This window comes from Symphodus melops (assembly GCF_947650265.1).
Source record: "Symphodus melops genome assembly, chromosome: 3".
NCBI lineage: Eukaryota > Metazoa > Chordata > Actinopteri > Labriformes > Labridae > Symphodus > Symphodus melops.
The window spans coordinates 27,299,729-27,324,605 of NC_136693.1; the positions used below are offsets into that span (position 1 = coordinate 27,299,729).

The following is a 24,877-nucleotide window of genomic DNA, read 5'->3' on the forward strand; positions in this document are numbered from 1 at the left end:
TTTTAATTAAAGGAATGTTTCTTTGCAGGTACTTGTACAAATCAAACCTCTGGATACAGTGATTTAAAAACAATAGCCTAGTGGTGATTTTCCCCGTGGTTATACAGTACATGTCGAAATGGCTACGTCTTTGTGTTAGTGGACACAGTCGTGTAGATGTTGGTGGGTTGTTTTTTCCAATTCAAAAATAAATGTAAAATCATTAAATGGCACTAGTTTGACAAGCATCTTTTCCACCCAAAGTTTTTCACAGTTATTCTTTGAAGGGCGAGGACAGTTAGACGTTTTTTTTTGTTTTTTGTTTTAGATTTTTGTTTCATCTAAAAGCGTCAGTATGCATGAATAAATCAACACTTGAAGATAGGTAATGTCTTTTTCCCTTTGCTGAACTCCACAGCAAAGGTGTAACATGTTGGACCCACTGATGGAAAGTGATGGTTAGCAGAACGCTAAGTGTCCACTCATTTACATGAACAAAGAATTTTTCCATTTTGGGTTAATGGACATTGCTTCCTAATGTATACTAGCTATGGGCTATAGAAATTGACTTATTAAGTAAACAATAAAACGGTTTGGTAGTTTGACATTTGCTGCATGAGCACGCATCATTTTCAACATGTAAATCTTCAATTTAAATATTTAGGGTTATGGTGGAAACGAGTTGTGTAAAAGAAGAAGTGATTTAAGAATGAAAGGTGTTTGATCTAACTGTCTGTTTAACTGTCTTCTTGAGAGTTGGTGTTGAAAAGAGCTTTTGTAAGGGCCAGGACTGGTAATGTATATGTTTGTTTTTTAAAACTTTCCCAAAGAATTAGCATAAAGCATAACACAAACTATAATGAACAGGAAGGAAAGCCCCAAAGTGCCACTTAGGCGAGCAATTAGCATGCCACTCCCCCGTAGGCTAACGGTAATGAAGCTAATGCCTTTAACTGCAGCTGAACACTGAACACAAACCATTTGTTTGACAGTTACGGCGAGCTGTAGGCTAGAATAACATACGAAGGAGCTCATTACAATTCCTTTTGCCATTGGCTCAGTTTTCACACTATATTGTCACACAGGAAGAAAAAAAAGGCAAACCAAAGCCTGATACGCCTTAGCGTGTGTGTTTGATACAGTGCTGGACTGAATGTACTCAAATGCACTCAGACCCTGAAGAGAAAAAGAAACAAAGTGAGGGGTTGGACAGAATTGTTCTGTGAAAATAGAGGTGGTAGGTGAGTAAGCGACAAAGAGAGAAAGAGAGTCAGACATAGAGGGAGAGGAGGGGTGGCAGATGGTGACATGTTGATTTATGAGCTGCAGGGCGTTTCATTAACCATACTGAGTTTTACTGAAACAGAGGGAGGAGGACAGAAAGAGAGAGAGAGAGAGAAAGAGAGGGAGAGTTGGGGTGATGCAAATTTAGGGGACACTGACAGATAGAATGAAAAGGACGAAGAGAGGGAGGAATGGGAAGGAAAATTAAGTTAAGGGGAGAAATGCTAAATGCACGCGTACACACACACACACACACACACACGCGCGCACACACAGTGATACCACACTTCTTTATTTAAGCTTTTGCTCTTCTTCCCACTGTCCTCTTCCCCTGTCACTCTATTTTCCTAATATTTATGTTGTCCATCACATCCACACTTTCCAGCATAGTATAGCTCCTGCTTTGGTTTCTTATAGAGGTGTCTCCTCTGACTGGTAATGCATGTAGAGATAGAAGGTACATCCCCTCAGCTCTTTTTCTTTGGCATTCCTGCCACCTGCCGACCTGTCACCACCAATCTGTGGAGGTGTCCCAAGCTGCCAAATATAAGCAGGCACCGTTCACATTTATATCCCAGCTGTGAGTTTGTATTATGAGCTGCTTCAGAGTCCTAATTCTCTCCTTCACACTGCAGTCAAAAGTACACTGCACTTCCCAACTGTTACTATACTGCTTTTCTTCTATTCAGGTTAACACTTACAATGCTGCTTTCCAATATGCTGTTTTTTTTTTTTTTTAACAAGAATTTCAAACTTAGAATATAATTGGTATAATATGCTTCATACCCCTATACCCTCTACAAGCTCAGCTTTAAGGTAATGTCAGTTTATTAACAATAGTGGAAGAGAAAACAATTTGATATGTGTTTGCATCAGATGTTTTGTCACTGTTTCTTATGTTAGTTAGGTAGTTTATTGGTTGTCCCCTTAGAGAAATTCTTTTTCACGGTTTCATAGGTTTTCATGGTAGAGCTTCGAAACATACACATCAAACATTATAACATCTTTAAATCCACTGATGGTTCAAGTTATGTCCCATAATTTGACTCCACGGTATGTTATTGAGTTTTGTCATCGAGATGGATGATGTATTGTTAAGTACATGTTATTGATGTGTCTTGTTGAGTAATATTTAACTTGAGAATATTTATTTTACAAGCTTTTGTTTCCCACCTGTCAATCATGTCAGCTACGTGCCTTACTATGGATAGAACGTATTGTTCAGAAAACCAAAACGAAGCTGTGATTAAAAAGTGTACTCCTCGTACAGTCTGTGACAGTGACGACAATGACTGATCACGTCTATTTAGTTTTTGTTTATTTCTTCTATATTTATTTATAGATTTTTGGCTGTGGTCCATTGGCTTCATTTTTTAAGCCCGGACGTTGCTGCTTGATAGACAAAAAGTTTCTTGTGGGAGAGGTGAGCATGTTGAGGGAGTGGTGATAGAGTACCCAAACCCTTTAAAGGATACTGACACTTTGTCTTGTTGCTAAGTTGTTAAACTAGCAGCCATTACTCCAACCTTCATATCTGCATATCTTACAGTGCGTGTTAAAAAAAGTGAAGGAACATTTTTTAACCAAAGACAGATTTAATTTCGCAAAAAGGCCAAAAAAATTGACATTTTATATCATACTCTGTAATGTACTTTTTTATAATATGCTGATCATTCTTACAAATGAGGAAGGGGGGAGGAAGGGGGAAAAGTGATTACAAAGAGAAAACAAACCAAATCCTGCAATAAAAATAACCTGTCATTGCTATGTTTTGAATCAAATCTTTCTTTTCTTCACTCTCCTCCTTTAACTCCCCTGCTATTTTTCTACCTTCTTTTTTATGCATGACAGCCCCTCAAACCAAGTCACAGGCACACATAAATAGACCTTCTGTTTCTGACCCAGTGCTAAAGTAAAAAGAGAACATGTATACTGGGACTCCTGGGTTTCTAGGAAACATTCTCGCGCTAATGGTATCTTCTGTTGCAATGAACCCACTTTAGCTGCATCATTTTAGAAAATATAAATCAGAGTGGAACACTTTTCTCAAACTCAACCGTGAATAAGCGCCTTTATTTTTTATTTTTCACTGAGGGCTGTTATATATCCCCTCTGCTGATGCTCAAATCAAAGACATGCTGGAGTGTATCACTTCCCACAGGTGCTAGACGAGGATTAAACGACTAAATACAAAAAGTAGCACTCCAACACTTCTCATTGTCACAAACACCTTTGTAAATTGTGTTTCAACACTCCCTGGAATTGCTGCATAAAGATTTTGATGGTTCAATATAAAGGGGGGCGGGGGTTGTAAGGAGTCCCTTTACAGCTCAACTTTACAGCAAATATTTTACTTTAACTTTGAAGTGTTGCACAACGTCAAACACATTGGGCTTCTATTACGGCGAGCCCACATTTGGAAATGAAATGTTGTATCTCCATGTGATTGCAAATACAGCATCAGTTTTGGTCACACGACTTACTAAATGTTTTGTGCCCTTGTGTTGTTTTCAGACCTGGGCGGCGGTGCAGACATGTAAACCTCCTTTACACCAAACACTTTAAACTTCATATTTGTATTCATTGTTCTGCTGCCCTGTTTCATGTTTTTCGATCGACAGGCGTATGATGGAGACAACACTTCATCCCGTCTCCTTGGTAACTTCACACGCGACGACATGATGGGGCAAGTGATCAACAGTACGTCCAATCGCTTGTGGCTGGAGTTCAACAGCAACGCCTCGGGGACCGATCAAGGTTTCCGCCTCACATACACAAGTGAGTAGTTATAAAGATTTTAACCAAGATTCATTAATAAGACCCTGGACAGCCTAATCTGTCATATATATTTACTGCTGTAACCATTTTTTTACATTTTTTAAAATGCATTGAGGTGGAACGTGCTCTCACTAGTTTTTCACATGCAAAAAACCTCACAGGAAGAGTCATTTCTTAAATTCTGAGTAGCTCATCATGGAGGCTCTTGTGTAAGGAGGTGATTTTAATTGAAAACCAGAGTGGTAGTGATTGTGTTAGATTGCCCTCATGAATATATTCTGCATCTGCTGTGTGCCTCAGTCAAGTTATTCTTCAGGGCTACATATTAGAACAAAAAAATGGTGTCATGTAGTACAAAACTCTTGAGACTCGTCTTTCTCCGTCAGCACATTACCAAGCTCTTTCTTTTCACTTCTGACAGCTGGTAATAGATCCGCCATCACTTTCCGCAGCGGTGTCTGTTAAAGGTGGAATCCACGGTGCAACGATGGCTTACCACGCATACGGAAAAATGCAAATGAGCAAATTAATTCATGAAACACTCACTCTCTCCCAACACACGCTTACACACCTTTAAGGCTTTAAAGAGAGTTGTTTAAGAAGGCACGACCAGCTGTTGTGTAAGTCGAAAAGGCTATTAGAAGAGCATTCATCAGCAAGTCGTTAAAAGAAGGTGAACAAAGTAGCACATCTGGAGTGGGAGTGCAGCCGGACGGAGGGATGAGGTAACAAAGGTATATACGGGTACTAGATGGATGCTTGGTATGTCAGTTAAACCATTAGCTGTTACTCCTCGAGTCGTTAAAGTGGAGAAGGTGACACCTTCTGCAAAGTTATGCTAAATGGGTGAGCTGATGGACGGATAAGAGAGATTGATAGAAGTTGTTAAAAGGAAAACGGAGATAGAAATATCTAGTGATTGCTTCTTAAGTAGGGTAAGGGACTGGGTAAAGCATCTATATGATACCTAGTGTTAGACACCGTTTTAATTGAGTGATAATAATTCAAACCTCAGCACAGGTTGTTAACAATAAATGTTGACCGTAGAGCAATGCATCTGTGTCACTGAAAAGGATGAAGGAAACGGTAGAGAGTGTCTCACTTTAAAAGTTGACTTTGAAGTTAAAAACTGAGAAAGCAAGAAACCTACATTGTCTCCCTGATTCTTTTTAGAAATTACTAAACACAAATATGGATATTTCATGATTCAAAAGTGTGATTAATTGATTTAGGCACACCCTCTGTCAAAAACCCCACCACACAGTCTTTTCTTTTTTTTAAAGGTGCTCTTGCTCTACTGAAAGGACAAGCACTCAGTGGGGAGAGCCCTCATTCCTATCATGTCCCTAAGCTGCACTGATAAGAAACATAAACCTCCCTTATTACACAAATTACCACTGCACCCAAAACAGTGTTGCTATCAACAACAGATCCACATACCTTAAGTGTGTAGAGTAGTGAAGGATAAAAGTTGCTGTTTAACCCTTTTCCTAAATGTTGTTAATAGAAATCTGACTCCTCTAAATAATTACCTCAAATCTCTCCGCGCATTCTTTTGATGGGATGAGAGGAATGACTGAAGATGTCTCTTTCAGGTTAACAGAGTTTATTAACCCGATGAATCAAGAATACAAGTTACAGAGTCTCTGGGTTCAACACTACATGTCCCTGACGACAGACAGATACCTGGTCAGTTCGCGAAGTCTGAGCCCCGACTATTTTTCCCTGAACCCTTTTATACATTAGACAGAGAATATCTAACCAAATAATGCATTCGAGAATGTGCGGTTTCCTTCCTCCAATTGGGGCAGCTTTCCAGGTATTTGTTCACAGGGAGGACTTTGTTAGTCGTCAGTGGCTGACCTGAGGGAAAGTAAATGTCTAAGTGACATTGCTGTTGTGCTTCTGTTTGTTCAGCCAGGATAACAGCTTATCTTCAAAACACACACAAATCCTATGCACTGTAATCATTCAGGTGTACACTACACTGTATACCTTCACCCCCAACAGTTTCCTAAGACAACAACATTTTCAGTTACGTTTGCTGCAGCTTTGATGCATAGTTTTTAAATCAACATTTATTTAAACTTTGATTTTCTGCAGGAAACCATGAAATTCTGAGGTACTCGGGAGAGGGATCATATGACCCTATGTCCTCCTGCCAAACGCCGCTCTGAATCACCCTGTTTGTTTACACAGTGTTGTCAAAACCCATGACTGGGGAGACCTAATCTGATTGTGTGTGTTTGTGTACTTTTATGTTGTGTTCCTCACTGTGTGTCTGTGTGTTTTTCTTTTTAGGTTTTGACCTTGTACGCTGCGAGGAACCAGGCATCCCCAGTTATGGCTATAAAATCCAGGATGACGGTCATTTTGCCAGCACTTTTGTCTTGTACTCCTGTAATCCCGGATACAGTCTCCATGGCAGCAGTACACTAACCTGTCTGAGCGGGGACAGACGTGTCTGGGACAAACCGCTTCCGTCCTGTATCGGTAAGTACGACAACACATGTTCAGGTAATTTAGAGCAATGAGAGCTGAATCCATTGGTCATTTTTTTAATGCTTTTAAATCAGAAATATAACACGAAGAAGCAGTGAAAGGTACTGCAATAGAGCATGATGATTTAGCAAAAAAAACAAAAAATGGAGGGAACAAGTGATTGAGTCAATACAGGTGTATTCTGTCTGATTCAACACTGTGGGAAATTACTAATTCAACACAGTGCGGTATAACAGCCCTTGAAGATCCATCAACCTGTGCACACAAGGCTCTCTGTGCTTGGACAGCAGGTTGTCACCAGCCAGGAGATTTTAGTGCACCTGGCGTCTGGGTATTTTAAGGTTGGCATGGTTATGGTGCAAAAATAGGGGATGACAGTCTAAATTGAACTTTGATGAATTCATAATGTAGGCCAAGCTACTTTCTTGTACCCTGAAGGTGCTGGCAGTATTTTATGTCAAGGACTTTGACAGATACATTAGCTTTCTGTACTATTCTCAGCATGCACAATAAATAGAATATTCTATCAGGACTGGCTCTTTCAAGATGCTACAGAGGGACGTGGTTTTTGGCCAACATTGATTCATCAGATATTGTTGAAAGTTTTAAAACCGGACAGTACAAGTCTACACACTAAATTAAAGTTCACTCATGTGGGGTTTACTGTTACAGCACAAAAAGGGATGACTACAACATTTTCTTGCTTTTATGTCAACGTAGCAGCAATAACTCCACCTGGAGAAATTGAACTGTTCACATCTAAGCTGGTTTACTTTACAGCTGCTCAAACTGTGATCAAATGACTAATGATGATAAAAATTACTCTGGGAATAGGGGTCATATTTTCATTTTGTCTTAGTCTTCAACAGAGACTACAGAGAGTAATTACTGTACATGGGGGTGACAGTTTATTATGAATGTGACAATATTAAATGCCAAACATTCAAACAGCTGATTAAAACCATGGGATATATAACACATTGACGTAGTCTCAATGATGTCAACCGTTGGTTTCTATAAGGGGATCTGAAGTGCAACGTTGCCAAGCAGGAAATGCTATGTCAAACTTGATTCAGGTCAATCTAGAGACAGGCCAAGAGTTGGAGCTGAGGCGGGCCTTAAGCCTCCTGGCAAACAATGCACCCACCTGTTAGTCAAATCAGCGGTACCCCTGAATGTGTATAGCTCATAGTCTTAAATGCACTGCTGCCAGGGCGCTCTGAATCAGAACAATATATAAAAAAAAAAAAAACAGGTTGATGCTATCGGGCTATCATGGGAGTGCTTCTCCTCCCCCACCCCCGATGAACACCAACCCCAGGTTGACCTTCGTCAAGATAAACTGGCAAAACCGACCTGAGGAAGAGAATATGTTTACTGTCAAGCTAATGTGTCCACGTATAATTTACATTATGTTTTTTTCTATCTCAGCTGCACATACAGCAACAGTACAACAGCTTTCAGTAGCAGTCCCTGCTTCCTTGTAGTAGTCTTTCACAACATCCAGGCATTTCAATAGCAACGATAAATGTGCCATGCCTTTTATAGGCACGGTTAAAAAGGACATTTTAATTTGGGGCTTTTGGATTCAGCCTCAAATGAACACTCCAGGAACAGCAGCTTTTTGCACTTCTGCATTGGCTTCATTTTCAACATCTGAGTTTTCTGTTGAAGCTATAACAGCGAAGTGCTATTGACTTAATAAGGTAAACAGCCTTATTGATATTGGGTAGCCTGGTGGTTAGAGCGTGCGCCCCATGTATGAAGGCCTAGTCCTCCAAGCAGATGGCCCAGTTTTAAATCCTTTTCCCGCATGTCATTCCCCACTCTCTGAACTCAAAACAAAACTTAAAAAAAAGACAGCCTAATTGTGTGGAAACACAAGTCACGTCAATAATCTTTGAGAGAAATACAGTAGTTCTGTCCTTTTAAATCATATCAATTTGAATCACATTTAGAAATCAAACAACATTTTAATAAATGTTAAAATAGTTTTAAGAAAGCCTTTGAGATCTCCCTGGAATATAATATATAATTAGCTGTCTAAGTAGCTGCTGCTGTGCACTTCCACAACATCAAGGTTGTATTTTTCTGACAGAGAAAATGGAGAAAATAAAGGTTTCTCAGTTGGTGTATCCAGAATATATTTGAATATTTCCCAGGTTTTGAGGTGGATGAGCTGCTAGAGGGCAGATTTAGCTTTGGTTGGCACTTGGCAGCTCTTAATTAGGTCGGAGAGGAGTGTGCCAAACATTTCAGGTGCTGTGAAATGCTAATGTTGTTTTATGTATTTGCTTACTGCCCTGTGAAAGTAGTTTTGTCTTTTAGATATAGCATGTGCAGCCAGCCACTCTCGGCCTCTGTTGTCATTCAGCAAACACAAGTGAAGCATGAACTATGCAATTGTTTATTTGTATTGTTCCTAAATAGCTATGAAATCCTTGGAGCAAATTTTCCTTTTGTAAAGCCCATAATTCCTGCTTGTCCATAAATATTTTGTGGCTTTGCATATTTTATACATTAAAGCACTTTCCCTGTAAGCACTGCTACCTTGTCGGGTAGATGTGGGCACTTGGCACTTGTTAATTTGGAATTCCCTGCTGCAGACCCAAACCTTGTGTCTCTGTCTAACCTGCCAGCACACCTGAGCTCTCCGAGGTGGGACATGACCTAACGTGGTTGCTAATGGCAACTGAAAAGAAAGTGTGTGCATGTGGGTATGAATGAGAATGAGTATGACTCTATTGACTAGATGTGTGTAAATCTCAGGATGTGAGCGTGTACACCACTGCAATCTCAGGATGTGAGCGTGTACACCACTGCAGCCAGTCATTAATTGTAGCCGTTCTGTTGCTGCTGGTAGAGCCCCAGGCTAACCACCTTAATAGCTAGCCTTGTATCTCCCTCAATTTTCTGTCTTTAAGGGCGTTTGGCGATGACTGTCCCCCTTCCTTATCTGACCTACGTCTACATGTATGAGCATAGAAATGGCTTTGCCTCAGGCTTCATGTATACAGAGTGGCAGTTTCTCTTTATGTTGTCTGTTCATACATACTATAGATATGTGTATGTCTGTTATTCCCTGTTTTAAATGTCAGGATCTCAGGAGAGCAGCTGACATTGACCTATGCTAACTATTTTTTCTTCTCATGTGTGTTTGGGCCGGTAACATTTTCTACCTGCTTTCCTTGATAACACACAGCAGAGAAGTTGTCTTTTCTTCTCATGTTTTTCACTCGAATGATTGAAAAAAAATAACCCACTGGTTTTATTGTGTGAGTGGGTGTGTGCATTCAAATGTGAGCATGGGCTTGCATAACTGCACAAGTGTTTTCAAGTAAGTGTCTGGCCTTGTGTGCGTGTGTTGTGTCATTATCTGCTTCTCCTTTTATGTTTGTGTTTTTTTTAATGTGAGCGTGTGGTTCGGTTCATTCTGCCTGGGGTAATGCAGCAGCAGTAAGTTGTCATGGTATTGTAGATAGCAGAGCTGTTTTAATAATGCCCTCTTAACTCATACAAACATACAACCCGCATGCTGACACAGAGCCTCCTCTTCACCACACTGTTTTCTAATCAGCAGCGATCTGCTGGCTCAGTGGGCAGCCATGCGCACCTTGTACTACCATGATGAGTTGAAATGTGCTCCCAGCCTTTTCCCCTGCGAGCTGCTATCTCCCCTGCTCCTCTCCACTGAAAACAATGTAAAAATAACACAAAAAGTCTGTTCTCCCCTGTGCATTAAGCACCTTTTTTCATGAAACTTTGAACACAATAGGGAGATCCCAAAGGGGAAACAGTCATCAAAGTTATTTGCTAACCTTGAAAACGTAAAGAAGGAGCTTGGAAAAAATTCAAGGTTGATTTAATGATTCAAGCCTTTCTAAACCGATTCTCATTTAAGTCAACCTTCACACCTCCAAGTAATTCACGGCTAAAGAAGAGCCGCCTCTTATGGAGAGGAACTGAAACAGTAATAGGGAAGGAAAGAAGATCAAGAAACATGATCCAAATGATCTGGTTGCTTTGAAAGTAGAGCTCTTCAAAGATGGGCAGGACAACCAAAAAACAGACCCATTCAAACCCTTTACCTCACCTGAGCACAGTCTTACCCAATCAGAATGGACTACATCAGTGGCTCTCAACTGGTGGGTCGGGACTCAAAAGTTGGTGGCAGAGCCACTAAAAGGGTTTAAAAAATTCAAGGAAGTGCTTCATTAGCTTTTTTGTTTGGATCTGTCTCGTTGTTCTGTAACAGGTTTTTTACCATCTGATTTTCAAGCTGCACTATGTTCAATATTTTACACTTAAATATTGAATAAATCAGGTAAATCCTCTGTGAATGTCTTTCTGAGTCATGACTGTCGACAATGAAGTGTGAGTCCTGCCAGCTGTGTTGTTGTCGTAGCTGTGTTTATATCATGTCTACACAGATGGGACCGACTTGCGTATAAAACTGTTTGTCAACGACTCGAGAATAACATACTCACTGCTTATTTGGATATCACATACGTGTGTTTAGACCTCGGTCATTCTGTGTCAATTTCTGTGCAATATGACGCTACGAGTTAACCACAGAGCACTAACATTAGCTAACATAACAATGCAGCACACAGGTGATTGCATCTCGAGCAAAGGACCATTTTTTCCGCCGCTTGTGGTCAATGGTGCTCAATTATGATGCGTTCTAACTCATAAGTCCTCGTTTACATGTGAGTGGAGGGGGGTTGGAGGTGTGTGAGGAGAACTAAGGCTTCAGAATAGCGGAACAGAAGTTTGTTTTGGTTTATTGCTGGGGCTCAATGGTGACATGTACTGAATCAAGAAGTCTCACCATTCTTCCTTTAAATGAATATGATGGCTTAACCAGTTGAGAGCCACTGTACTTCAGGAAACATCGAATCAGCTGATCAAAACAAACATTTCCAGCAGCATCCGACTGTCTTTCTTAACAAAGAAGAAGAAGAAAGATGTCCTGATGATAAATGACTGGTTCATAAAGGATGCATCAACTTCTGATTCATTGATGTGTGAAGAGTTTGTCATACCTGCTGTGTGTTGTTTTTTAACTGTGTTAATTCGGTCAGGATAATGATCCTCTGTATATCTCTGACTGGACCAAAATATTCACTTGTTAGAGCTGAATAAAATCAGCTGCGGCATGATGTAATGTTTTGTCTCGTGTCCTTGTAGCGGAGTGTGGAGGTCACATAACTGGAGCAGTGTCTGGACGGATTCTGTCTCCCGGATATCCTGCTCCATATGACAACAACCTCCACTGCACCTGGACCATAGAGGCTGACACAGGCAAGACTATCAGGTAATTATGAAGCAGTTGGATATACACTGAAGCTGCTGTGAGTATGATGATAGCCTGCAGTTATCTAGAGCAAGTAGGATTTTTTTTTCTATTAAGAAGAAGTATATGGGATAGGAAAGGATTATCTTACAGACTCAGACTATGTTAAACAAGATCAGTAATGCACTTAAAGCCTTATATAGGACAACAACATGCATATCACAAAAGCATGCTCTAAATGGGCTGTAAGTCAACGAAAAAAACTCACAAGTCTGTCAAAAAATGATAAATTCAGTAATTATAGATACGTGTTCACTGTCAAAGCAACTGCTGTGTCGAAGATTACACCACATTAGTCATTATGTCAGCATCATGTTTCCAAACACATCGCAGCCACAGCTGACGTGCCTGTGATTGTGTGTGCATGCATACTAGTTTGATCCGTCTACTTCCAGCTCAGCCTCGTGTTTTTCATGGGAAACTCCTGAAAAAGAACATATCTTAATGTTAATATGGGATCAATGATTTATTTTTATTTATTTTTTGGTTGCTTTTTCAGCCTCCATTTCATCGTTTTTGACACTGAAGTCGGCCACGATATCCTGAGAGTTTGGGATGGTCCATCTGGGCCGTCGGACGGGGGGATACTTTTGAAAGAATGGTCCGGCCCAGCCTTACCTGAAGACATCCACTCGACTTTCAACATACTCACGCTGCAGTTTGACTCTGATTATTTCATCAGCAAGCAAGGATTTTCTATACAGTTCTCCAGTAAGTATACTCTCAATTTAAGATATTCATCTCAGAAATCTAATAGTAGAAGAAAGTCTCGTGATAGCACTAAAACAGTAGCATTAGACTACTTATTTGGGTGGTCTGCATCACTCTATCCCCAGCATCCACTTATGAAGAAAAAGCTGAATTTAATTAGCAATTAAATGAGCTAATTAACAAACTCTGCAGTCATTGCATATGCTGTTTCTTAGTTATTACATAAACCTCATTTATAGTGGCTATAAGGTAATTAATCTGGAAATTATGCTGCACTTAACAGGATTTCAGAAAAACCTTCAGCCAAAGAATGAAATTAGAAACGTAATACCTTACAGAGGGACTCGCACTCACAAGTACTGAAGGAGCTCAGCGGAGACATGTCTCTCTTTTTCAGGAGAATGTTGACATTTAGTCATTAATCTGTTAATCGTTTATTTAACAGCATTTGTCACATGTGTCTTTGACGTACGGAAACTTTAAAGGGGTTTTCAGACTGCGGGAACTTTTTCATAGCTTTAGGAACTCCCCCCTTTTTAATGGATTCCACACCTCAGGAACTATTTTAATTTCTAATACCCCATTAAGAGGAACCTTTTTGCTCCGGCTTCAGAGTAGGTACCGTGGTGGTGTGAATGCAGGCAGAAAATAAAAAAAAGGCCCCGTGGTGTGTAATTCTCAAGCAGCAACCTCCAGTCTTTGAAAAATGAAGCCAATGAGGAAGTAGCGGTTCTTCAAGGGGCTTTAACCGTATCCAATTTCAAATCCCTCTCCTCACACATAAAGCCTTTAACCTCTATGTCCCCTCCTTCCCCCTCTCAATTTGGGGGGACAGAGTTTTCTGCATAGCTGCCCCCTCCCTCTGGAACTGACATTCATCACTGCATGGACCCTTCTACATTCAAATCACTGATAAAGACTCACCTTTTCCAACAAACTTTGAATGTATGATTGTGATGTGTGTTCTGTTTATTTGTAGTCCTTAGGTTGACTGAAAGTTATTCGTCCAATTCCTTTAAAGACAGGCTAACCTGTAAAATAGCTGTGCTTCTTGAACACTGCGTTAAGAATCATGATTAGAGTCACCGCAGCAGCAAAATCAATCAGAGACACAGAGTGAGAAAAGTTAGGGAGCGAGAGTTCAGACTGTCTAGAGGATCCCACCTTCACTGTCGTTGATACAAATTCTTGTTCTTGTTTCTCTTTACGAAGCCATTTATATCCAACACTTGCTCTTTGACTTTCATACATATTCATGCAAATCTCACACACACAAAAACACCAACATATGCCTGCCTGAGATGCTTTTGAAAGAGATGCATAATTCCAGTATAAATATTTACATCCACTGCGTTTTGTCTCCAACTCTCGTTCACATGTTTATTTATTTTTTCCCATTCTCCCCAATTTTAACACAACAAATATTTGCACTAACTTAAAAACTAATCAGAGCACTGTTATTCCATTACTATGGTAATGACTCCTTATATTTAACTCTTTATTACTTTACATGTTGTCTTTCCTATGTCCCAATCTTCAACACTAACATGAAATAAATTCATTTATTTTTACTGAAGTAATACAATAAACATGGCCTAATAATACAGTTTGGTCTGTACACCAGCTGTTGGAGTATTTCTAAAGAAGAAAATGTTTTGCTCAGTTTGGATGTAAATCATATGGACTGCTTCCAATTCTTGTGAAATTCTCGGTCAACAAGGCACCAACTTCACTCTTTCATTCACATTTCCACTATATACAATATTTGACCCAATTTTAATACAGATCCTCGTTTCAACGAGTGAAGTATCCCTTTAAGTCTCAGATCTCCTCCAAACATATCTGTGACGTTTCTTGTTCTAAATCCTTTCTTATTGTTTTTTTTTCTGTGCTCCTTCACGACCCTACAATGTATTGTGTAATTTCTTGAGATGTCCTGACTTCCGTGTGTGAATGAAACAACATAAAAGGTTAAAAAAAACAAGCAAGGCATGATATGCATCTCAAACCCTGACATGATGCATCACTCACCTACCAGACACTGCTGACCTCCGACAGAAATCAAAGTCTTGATTTGTACATGTACAAATAATTGTGAGTTTTTAGGTTGCAATTTCTCTGTAATATACGTGTGCCTGTCTATGCTTACACACACACACACAAATTGTCTTTGTTTGACAGGTGGGAGACAAGGCTAACACAACCACTGTCAGAGCAAACAGAGAGGCCTTGTGTCAATGTGTGTGTGTGTGTGTGTGTGTGTGTGTGTGTGTGTGTGTGTGTGTGTGTGTGTGTGTGTGCATGTGTGCATGTGTTCTAATACTGTACCCTCATGAGGACTGAATGTCTTCATGTATGTACAGAGAGATGAGGAAAAGCTGTCGAAGTGAAAACAAGCACACCTTTTATCGAGAAACAACACAGCGAGCTAGCATAAGCCCGTACATGGAGGAGTAAAAAATAAAATAAAGGATACATGTTGTGTTGGGTTTTCACTCAAACATGCACAAACACACCGATGAATGCTGAATTATTCTTTTCCATACATTATTACGTCAGTGGTTTAGACCATTTTTTGCAGGAAGAAAAACAACATGGAAAATGTTCACTTTTGAATGCCGTAAACACTTTCAGAAAAAGTCAAACTGTGCCTGTTGGATTGGACCTGGAGGGAGGATCCTTTAAGTTTCTGGTCTAGTTAACACAAATCAAGAATGAATAATTGTGTGTCATTATCAGTTTTGGGATAGTACGCCTCATCAATACTCACCATGTGTCCTGTGTTTACCACTTTGTCTGCCAGCAGTGACACAAATGACCTTCGGCCTACCTCGGTCACTCAACATCTATCTCTCCTCTTTTCACACTTTCCAGCAACTACAGCAACCACCTGCAATGACCCGGGCATCCCTGTCAACGGTTCTCGCTATGGGGACAGTAAGGAGCCCGGGGACAGCATGACGTTCCAGTGTGACCCTGGATACCATTTGCAGGGCCAGAACACCATCACATGTGTACGGATGGATAATAGATTCTACTGGCAGCCGGACCCTCCCACATGTATGGGTAGGTAAACTATGCACAAGCTGAGATGAAAGGAATTCTAGGCAAGAGATTAAATAGGAAGCAGTCGTCTATGGGCCTTAGATATATGAACATTTTTGGATACAGGCAACGACGATTACTCCAACAATACATCAGACTGAATTTGAAATCTCTTGAGGTGGAATGAGCCGGAGTTGTATCTGAAGTCTGAAGTGTCGGGAGTAAACAACAAACATGACAGGCCAGCTCCCTCAGGGACTCCTGTGTTGTTGTGCCACATCTGACATACTTCTCTGCGGGTAAATCAAGTGAAGCCTGCTGGTGAGGTGATCGCTAATCCCAAATGATGCTGCTGCTGGAGCATTAGATGTTTCTTTTTTATTCTTGGGGCATGCTCTTTGAGATAAAGGAGAAGTTGGAGAAACGGTGGTGTTGCAGTGGTGCACAGGAGAAGTTCAACATGTATATAAACTACATCCTTAACTCAAACTAGGGAGAGAGTTCACGAAACTGAAGAAGACAGTGGAAAAAGGTGGCCAGGTTCCCATTTCAAAACCTTTGGAAAAAAAAAAAAACAGAGCATATTTTTCTCCATTATCACCAGGTTTATCATCGGGCCCTCCTGCTGCTTATAGTCCAACAAGCTTTCCCATCCCACTCCACACTTCATTCACACATTGCTGCTGCAGTCGTTTTTTTTACCCTCCCACTCTCAGGTGTGCTTTACTTTCTTTATTTTCTTCTACAAGGCCGGTCTGACACACTTGACTTGATCGGTAAAGAAAGGAGGTGATTTTAGTCCTGATGCCTGCCTTTGTGTCAAAAAATGCAGCAACAGCCGAGTCAGAAGAAAAAGAAGACAGAACCTGTATGCAGCAAAAGCTCACTCGAATGATCTCTGTGCAAGAGAGACACGTGTATAAAAATCTTTTTTGGTTCAGTTTTGTCTCATTAAATTTAATGTTCTTTAAATGCAGTTAAATAAAAAAAAAAAAAAAGAGATTAAAGGAAACATGTTTGGCTTTGTATTTTGAAGGAACAGAATTATGACAGTGGACACAGCAGAGAATACATAAAAACAATCGGAATAAACGGGGGGAAAATCCTGTAACAAGTGATGTAGCGTATAGTATAAGGATGTTCCTAAGGGCTAATTCCCCTGACGATTTAGCCAACATACAATCAGAGCAGTCCACAGGTCTAAATCCGTCCAACTTGAGCAAAATCAATTCACGTTCATACTTCATGCTTGCGTTTGATTTACATCTGTTTTGTAGCTGAAATGTGTTTGACTTTGTGACGTAAGCTTTGTTATTTGAGTAAACAATGTCAGATTGTAGCTCGCATTAGCAGCGCTAGCACCAGCTGCCTTGGGTCCTTTTCTTGCAGGTTACCAGCCTGTGCTGAATATGTGGCTACACGATGCTCTGTTGGAGGGGTTAAGTGCCAGTTTTACCTGATGCAGCCTACATACCACTTAATCTTCATTTTCTAGATCTGCCCGTCCACTCTGCTGGTTTTCATCCCTGCAGCGGAGCAGGGAGAACACCATCAGTCCCATATACTGAAGCTACAGCCAAAGCTAGAGGCTATTTATAGCTGAGACACATATCAAAGTGTTGTTAGTTGAGGAAAACAGTTTGACGAACTTGATGTTTAGTCGGTATGTCAATGCATATTCCTCGTCCAAACGACAGTTTTCAGCAAGGGACTACAGACATTTTCCTTGTTGTTGGATGCCACAGTCTACCTTTATGTTGCCTTCTACTTTTCTTTATTAGCCAAACCTACTAGGGAGTGGTCTGAGGACAGTAACATGCCTTGTTAACATGCCTGTGAAATTCATTATGCTTCGTATCTGACATTCCCTCTGATTCATTGCCGATGACCTCACCTTTACCGTGCAATAGATCAAATGTAAGGTTTAAAGCGCCCTCTGTGTACGTGAACTACATCCTTCCTTTAAACTTTCCCCTTGGGGTGTTTGTTCAAAAGCTCCAAAGATTAAACCTGCATAATACAGAACAGTCTGGGGTGAAAGAGTGGCTCTCTGTGAGTGATTTGCATCTGTTAATGCCTTTGTTTACGTATTTTTCACCGTTGATAATCCGATCACACCCACCTGCCACCCCCAGGACACCGCTCCGTGTTAAACATTCGTCCTTCGCATCACCAAATTGCTGCTTGAAAGCATCTATCTGTCTCTCTTGCCGATATCTCTTTCTCGCGCTCTGGCTTGTTGTGGGATAACGGGACCACTAGGGGTGATTCGCCCTGCTAACTACCCCCCGGCCTTACACGCCGTAACTAAACCTCACAGTGTCTTTCTTTGGTCTTTCATCCTCTTCATCTACCTGTGGAGATAAAACCAGCAGCCCACCAGGAGTCATTCTCTCCCTCCTAACCAACCCCTTGCCTTTCTCCTCATCATGGACTAACTCTCCTATTCTCTGTCTACCTGTGGGGGTCGTTTGAGTGGTCAATCAGGGGCGATTCTCTTCCTAAATTACCCCAAGCCCAATGCTGCGTAATCATCTTTTCTCCTCTCTTTTCTCTCTCTGCCTTTGTGTCTCTGCAGCAACATGTGGAGGTAACGTCAGCGGCCCCTCAGGAGTGATCCTGTCTCCAAACTATCCCCACCCTTACCCCGCTGGGAAAGAGTGTGATTGGAGAATTAGAGTCAACCCTGACTTTGTCATTGCTCTTATCTTCAAAAGGTAGGCCACCTGAATTCAAAACAAGGCTGTTCGTATGTGTGTGTGTGTGCGTGTGTAGGTGTGTGTGAGAAAGAGAGAGTACGTGTCCACTTGTAGCTACTCTCTTTGTCATATATGCATGAGCCTTAAAGGTTTTTAAAACTCCATAATACCGGTAGCTTTCTCACTGTGACACCCAGGGTCTTATGTACATGATAGTTTACAATGAAATGTTTTCAGAAACCAAACATATCAACAAACAGGGAAAAACAATCATTAGGACAGAGCTCGTTTCCACCAAGTGGTCCGGTTTGCTTCAGTAGAGTTTGGTTCAGTTCAGGACGGTAAATCCTGCGTTTACACAACTGTACCCTTATTTGTTAAGTTGAGCGTAAGACAGATGGAGATAGCCACTTTAGCTATGGAATAGTGTGACATCATCGCAGCCAAACACAGTGTCGCCTGCTATTAAGTTCAACGAAGAAGGAGAATGGGACGCCGTAGAAGAAATGCTGTGTTCTCTAAATGTTCTGTAAAAGAAAGTTTTATGAAAATACACTCAGTATAACATAAGTTATTAGGTCGGGTCGGTACCTTTGGGCCCCCGAACAGAATGATGTAAAGAAAGTAGAGTAGATCAGGGTGAATACAAACACACACTGAACGTTTGTCTTTTGTTTTGAAGATCTTTGATCTGTTTGAATAAAGAGTGAAGGACTGTCAGCGGAGTAACGCTAGCTGGTCCTAATGATGATGACAGACACAAGACCAGAGTCTGCCAGCACAAATAAACAAGTTTATATGCAAAAATATATTTCATGTAATATTACAAAAAAAATCTGTTTCATAGTTATTTATTATTTATCAACAGTTTTATGAAAATACACTCAGTATAATATAAGTTATAAGTTCCTAAGCCCACATTGCAAGATGTGGCAACAATGAGGTCACACTCAGTGGCTGGTGAGCGAGCTAGTCGTGTCCAAAATGTTTATTTTACCAAAAGAGTGCACCATGTACATATAACTCAGTCGACAATGAGGGCAACTAAAACTGGAGGGAAACACACAGAGGCAGAACAAAACAATCTAGAAATGATAGACAAGGAGAAAAACTACACAATAAAAGAGGCAATAACAATAACACAGAGTTAATCATGACGCCTGTTTATATTAGAGAGTCTGGGACCTAAAACAGAAGACGCCCCATAGCAGTGATTCTACGTTCGACACCAACTCACCTTGTTTGTGTCTGTTTGTTTTCAGCAGTTTTGAGTGTTTTCTCTTGTTGGCTGCTGTCGTTCTTTCGAGCTTATTAATGCTAAATAAATTGCTGCTGCCGCTCAGCTGATATTTCCGACATTTTGATAAATTTATTTTTCTCCCCTCTTTTTAAAAATGTCAAAACATTCCTGCACATTACAAAGCAGGACAACAATTAGTGGTGAGTCACGATAAATAAAACTGGTGGCTTTAACAACAAAGCTTTGATCATTTAGGCAATTAAAACTCAAGGTGCACTTAAGGTAACATGTGTCAGCATCATAATGTTTCTTTTCTTGTCTTTTCTTTCTGCACATTAGTTCAGGATTTTGTTTTCCAAAGAAGTTTAACATTCAAGAAAACCTCCACGATGTAAAAGTCAAGAGAGCAAAAGCAAGGTTTCTCTGCAACTTTCAGGCAATGCGTCTGAAAGAAAGCTACCGTGCTGAGCAATAGTCTTACTGATGATATTAATATTTAATCAGTTTGTCCGAATACCTGAGAAAACCCTTCTAAATTACAAAGTTAAAGATTTAGGGGATAGAAAGAGTCCCAAAGGCAATTTCTCTGAAATGTGTTTTTCTTCTAGCTCACATTTAAAAATGTATCAACCCCCATGGACTCGGTTCATGAGTTTATTTTCTGTTTATTTCTAAGTGTGGACTTTGAATGACTCACTGTTGTCCACACGGGATAAAAACAAATCTGTGCTGTATTGTCAGGGATGAGGCCAAGTACAGTCAGATGCTCATTAACACACACTTTGATTCCATGATGGTACCAAATGAATCCATCTGCATGTGGAAAACCTCCCATAAACAAGAGACTACTCTCATTAAACCAAAGCGAGATTCACTTCTAACATAACCAAAGTAGCTCACTGTCAGCAACAAACTTCTAGACATGGGCCTGAGTTATGAAGACCCCACATAAAAAGAACTGAACTGTTTGTTTGGTTTGTGTGCGCTTTGAGATGATCAACAGGGAAAATGCATAAATGATGACAGATGCAGAGATAATGGAGGCCGGGGTTTCACTGGTTTATGTCACAGAGAGTTTGGACGGAAAGCAGAATGACCGCAAACACAAAATGAAATTCAGTCTTATGGAATTACAGGTATTAGTGGAAGAATCAAATAAATCATTATCCATCTAAAGCAAATAAATCTGGATAGAACAAGAAGAAATGCAACAAGGAAGAGTATAGGTGAGAAAGTCAATGCTGTTGTTAAACAAAAAGAACAACAGATGAAATTCAGAGAAGGTGGCAAGATATAAGGAAAGAGGAGGAGAGGAGCACACTGGAGGAGAGACGCGCAACTCGCAGAAGAGAAAATCCCCAGTTTGAAATGGGATGTTGGTGATAAGAGGGGAGGTAGAAAGACATAAATGTCGATGTTAATTTGTTTAGGCTACAATGAGCGGTGAATGTTCAGTTTCGTTTGGCGACAAATAGACCACAATAAATGTAAGTTTCATCATGTTGCGTTTCATAAAAGCAGCTGAAATCTCATTAAGAATGAGTCAGTCTTTTTGTAAGTCTTTAAATCAGATCAGAGGAGCATTTATGTCTCTCAAATGTAATCATCACTAATTTTGAAAATTGGCCTTAAAGAGTACAACAAAACCTTTTCTGTTATTGTGGTGCTAAAAGGTATCGTCCAGATAATTATCTATGTTGTTCACATCACATCCTACTGTCTTTGTTTGAAAGTGATGCTGTGTTCTCTAAATGTTCTGTGTGCTCACTGCTGACTGAGAGTGGTCACATTGAACGTTCTCTCACAGCGATGTGGCCGTATGAACAATCACTAAACAACAGAACGTCTTAAACGTTAAAAAGGTTTGTATTGATTTAGATTAAAGTCTTAACTTTTACCTGACCCCTTTGTTTCTCCTCTGGTCATGAGCGGTGACGTTCTGTTCACTGAGATCTTTATGTTGTGTTTTTTTATGACATTTAGTAGCTTAAGCATTCAGACCCTGAGTTTTATCACCAATGTAAAAGGTATTAGCAGGGATCATTTTAATGCTTTGTCAGTGAAAAAATTTAGCTTATGTGCAGTTAAGCCCAATGTGCATGAGATACAAACACAGGGCTTAAAATTGAGCGTTCTTTGCACTTACTTTGACTTCGGTAATGATTACTTAAGATGTTTTGTAAGTTTGAAAATTCTCCTCTTTTGTCCAAACTTGAAATATAATTATTTTAGGATGTTCTGGAGTTCAATCACTTTTCAATCATATTTGTAATACTTACCTTAATTAATACCTTAATGTGTGACTCCAAAAGACCTGAGGATTGAAATGCATTTGTCGTTTCAAATCACTGTTCGTTGTTGTGTCAAATGATGGCGTGATTGTGAGGTTAACAAACACAATGATGATCTCCGGCACCTTCTCGCTGCTGTTTATTAATAATGCTTCACTGTGGCTATGAAGATAATGCATCTTTTAATCTACCATCCTCTTTACCTTTCTTTGCAATAAAATTCTGCACACACACACACCTACAAACACACACAGACAAACACACGTGTGCACACACACACACGGCGAATAGCCACACAGTGAGCTCGTTGGTTTAAGCTGACAGGTGGGAGACACAGCTTATGCACACACACTGCCTGAAAGTGTATAGGTCTACAGTGTGTGTGTGTGTGTGTGTGTGTGTGTGTTTGTATGTATGGGTATGTTTGTGTGTGCCTGTCTGTGCTTACACACACACACACACACACACACTCAAATTGTCTTTGTTTGACAGGTGGGAGACAAGGCTAACACAACCACTGTCAGAGCAAACACAGAGACCTTGTGTGTGTGTGTGTGTTCTAATATTGTACCCTCATGAGGACCGAATGTCTTCATGTATGTGCAGAGAGATGAGGAAAAGCTGTCGAAGTGAAAACAAGCACATCTTTTATCGAGAAACAACACAGCGAGCTAGCATAAGCCCGTACATGGAGGAGTAAAAAATCAGGATATATATTGTGTTGGGTTTTCACACAAAAATGCACAAACACATCGATGGTAGGATGATTCTTTTTCAAATATCAATTAAGTCAGTGTTTTGGACCTTTTTTTGCAGGAAGAAAAACAACATTGAAAATGTTCACTCTTGAATGCAGTAAACACTTTCGGGAAAAAGTCACACACGTCAGAATTAGAGGAAGAAGATTAAACGAGAGACAGCACAAACTAATTTCAAGTCATTAACAGGAGCTGGTATTTTAATATAACACACATCACTGGATTAATTGTTTGGAGAATTTGAATAAGGACACATAAACAAACAGCACAATCAATCTCAATGTATTACTAGCTTCTTCTTTTTTTTTGTACCCCAAGCTTCAACATGGAGCCAAGCTATGACTTCCTGCACATCTATGAAGGTGAAGACTCTAATGGGCCGTTACTTGCAAGTCTCCAAGGCAACCAGGCCCCGGACCGAATCGAGAGCGGTGGTAACAGTCTCTTCCTCGCATTCAGATCTGACGCCTCACTGGGCATGTCCGGTTTCGCCATCGAATTCAGAGGTAATTAAACCCCAAAAAACCATACCTTAATAATCCAATGTCTCTGTACATTTTCCTACAAGGTCGCATCAAGGTAATGGATTCCCTCTCAAATAACAACCAAATGCTTTAAAACCAATCTGCACACTATTGATTTTTTTTTTCATATTTTTGCTTTCAGCCTCTCTCTCCTTATTGCCTAAGCAGCATTCACGGGAGGATGGAGCAAATAATGGAAGCAGACATGTTAATAGCAGTTGATTATGTAGTGCACTGGTTTTAATAAGGTCTTGCAACTTCTGACAGTTTTGAAGGGAAAATGATCCTCCTCCAAAAAGCAACAATGAACAGAGTGAATTTGGATTTAATAAGAACCATAAGGATGTTTGAAGGTGGTCAAATATACATGAATTATTCACAGGCATAAGCATGCTAAACTTGTCAAAATGTCTGACTCTAAGATTTTTAAATCCCCCATTATTTTTCAATTGATACTTTTTTAAGAGATCTATGGATCCGAAAAGTACCAAAGCTTATAAAACAAACAATCGTGGGTCGTAATTTTAACCCAGCGCTTTTCTTTTCACTTTATGCCTTAATTAGAGAGACAGGACAGTGGATAGAGTTGTCAATTAGAAGGGGGGTGGGAATTGTCGTTCAGTAAAGGAGCCATCAGTCAGATTTGAGGTCGAGGCTGCCAAAAACACCTTTGTGCACATTTCCCAGTTATGTTTAAACCCAACATATCCAAATCTATTTTTACAACCTCAGAGCAAACAGAGCTTTGTGATCCCCCCAGTACCCCTCTGAAGGGGGGCTGGTTGAGAATGCGCAAAATTTGGGCGTGCACATTAACCACAATGCCACAGGTGCCTCCCGTTCTCTTACACTGAGAAAGAGGGAGAATGATGTCACCGTCTCAATTGCACAATGCATTTGCAAGTTTTTGGGACTAAAACGCTGTCGGTGTATTGTGACCATTTCGAGCAGGAGTTTGCACACATTTTTTTTGTAAATTAAAACAAAGACATATGTATAGGACTTCTACTTACAATTTTGGTATAATACCCCTATAATACTAAGGAAAACATGGGAAAAAGTAACACCTTTCCAGAAAATAAGCTAAAGCTGAAAATATATGCTTGATGTAGCACAAGCTATAGTCATAGACGGGGATGTTTAGTTTGCATTACTACGTCTGTGTTCTCAGAGTTTAAAGAAGTGAAAGGATTAAAAAATCAATACAAGAGTGATTCCTGTTCCAAACTGGATAATAACTTAAGCTACCTCCTCTGTTCATTTCCTCCTTACTGTACATCAGAAGTGTTTCCTTCACATGAAAGCCTGTGCCGTCACGTGTCAGCTCGTCAGTTGTTTACTTCCACACATTGTGACTCATCCTGGTTTTACAGACGTTGCTTGACTGGGGCTGATTTAACAGCAATGCGGAACTGATGATGAGTTGTTCGTCTGACTAGAGACTAGATTTGCTCTGTCAAGTTTTTGAAACTCTTTTTCCCCCTGTTGTTTCTCTCACTTCATTTATCTCTAATTAAAAAAAGATTATCTCTTTCTCTGTTGTCTGTCGCCTCACGCTACCTCACACCTCTGTACTTTTGTCATTAAATGTCGACTTTTCATCTGCCATCTCTCTAATTAAAACACAACCTTAATCATCTCCCTGCTTCTCTTCCATCTAGCCTCTCATCTCTCTCTCTTTCTCTCTCTCTCTCTCTCTCTCTCTCTCTC

The 24,877-nt window shown here is 40.2% G+C and overlaps 1 protein-coding gene across 3 annotated transcripts in view; it reads left to right on the forward strand.

Annotated features, from left to right (window-relative positions):
- The window catches only part of LOC306821691 (CUB and sushi domain-containing protein 1), a 418,062-nt gene that overhangs the window by 303,037 nt on the left and 90,148 nt on the right, over window positions 1-24,877 (forward strand). For all 3 annotated transcript variants that reach the window (XM_079340244.1, XM_079340245.1, XM_079340246.1), the window contains 7 exons: window positions 3,885-4,041; window positions 6,343-6,534; window positions 11,734-11,860; window positions 12,399-12,610; window positions 15,485-15,676; window positions 18,234-18,372; window positions 22,962-23,149. In XM_079340244.1, the coding sequence (XP_079196370.1) occupies window positions 3,885-4,041; window positions 6,343-6,534; window positions 11,734-11,860; window positions 12,399-12,610; window positions 15,485-15,676; window positions 18,234-18,372; window positions 22,962-23,149 (1,207 nt within the window). The remainder of the gene's footprint in view (window positions 1-3,884; window positions 4,042-6,342; window positions 6,535-11,733; window positions 11,861-12,398; window positions 12,611-15,484; window positions 15,677-18,233; window positions 18,373-22,961; window positions 23,150-24,877) is intronic.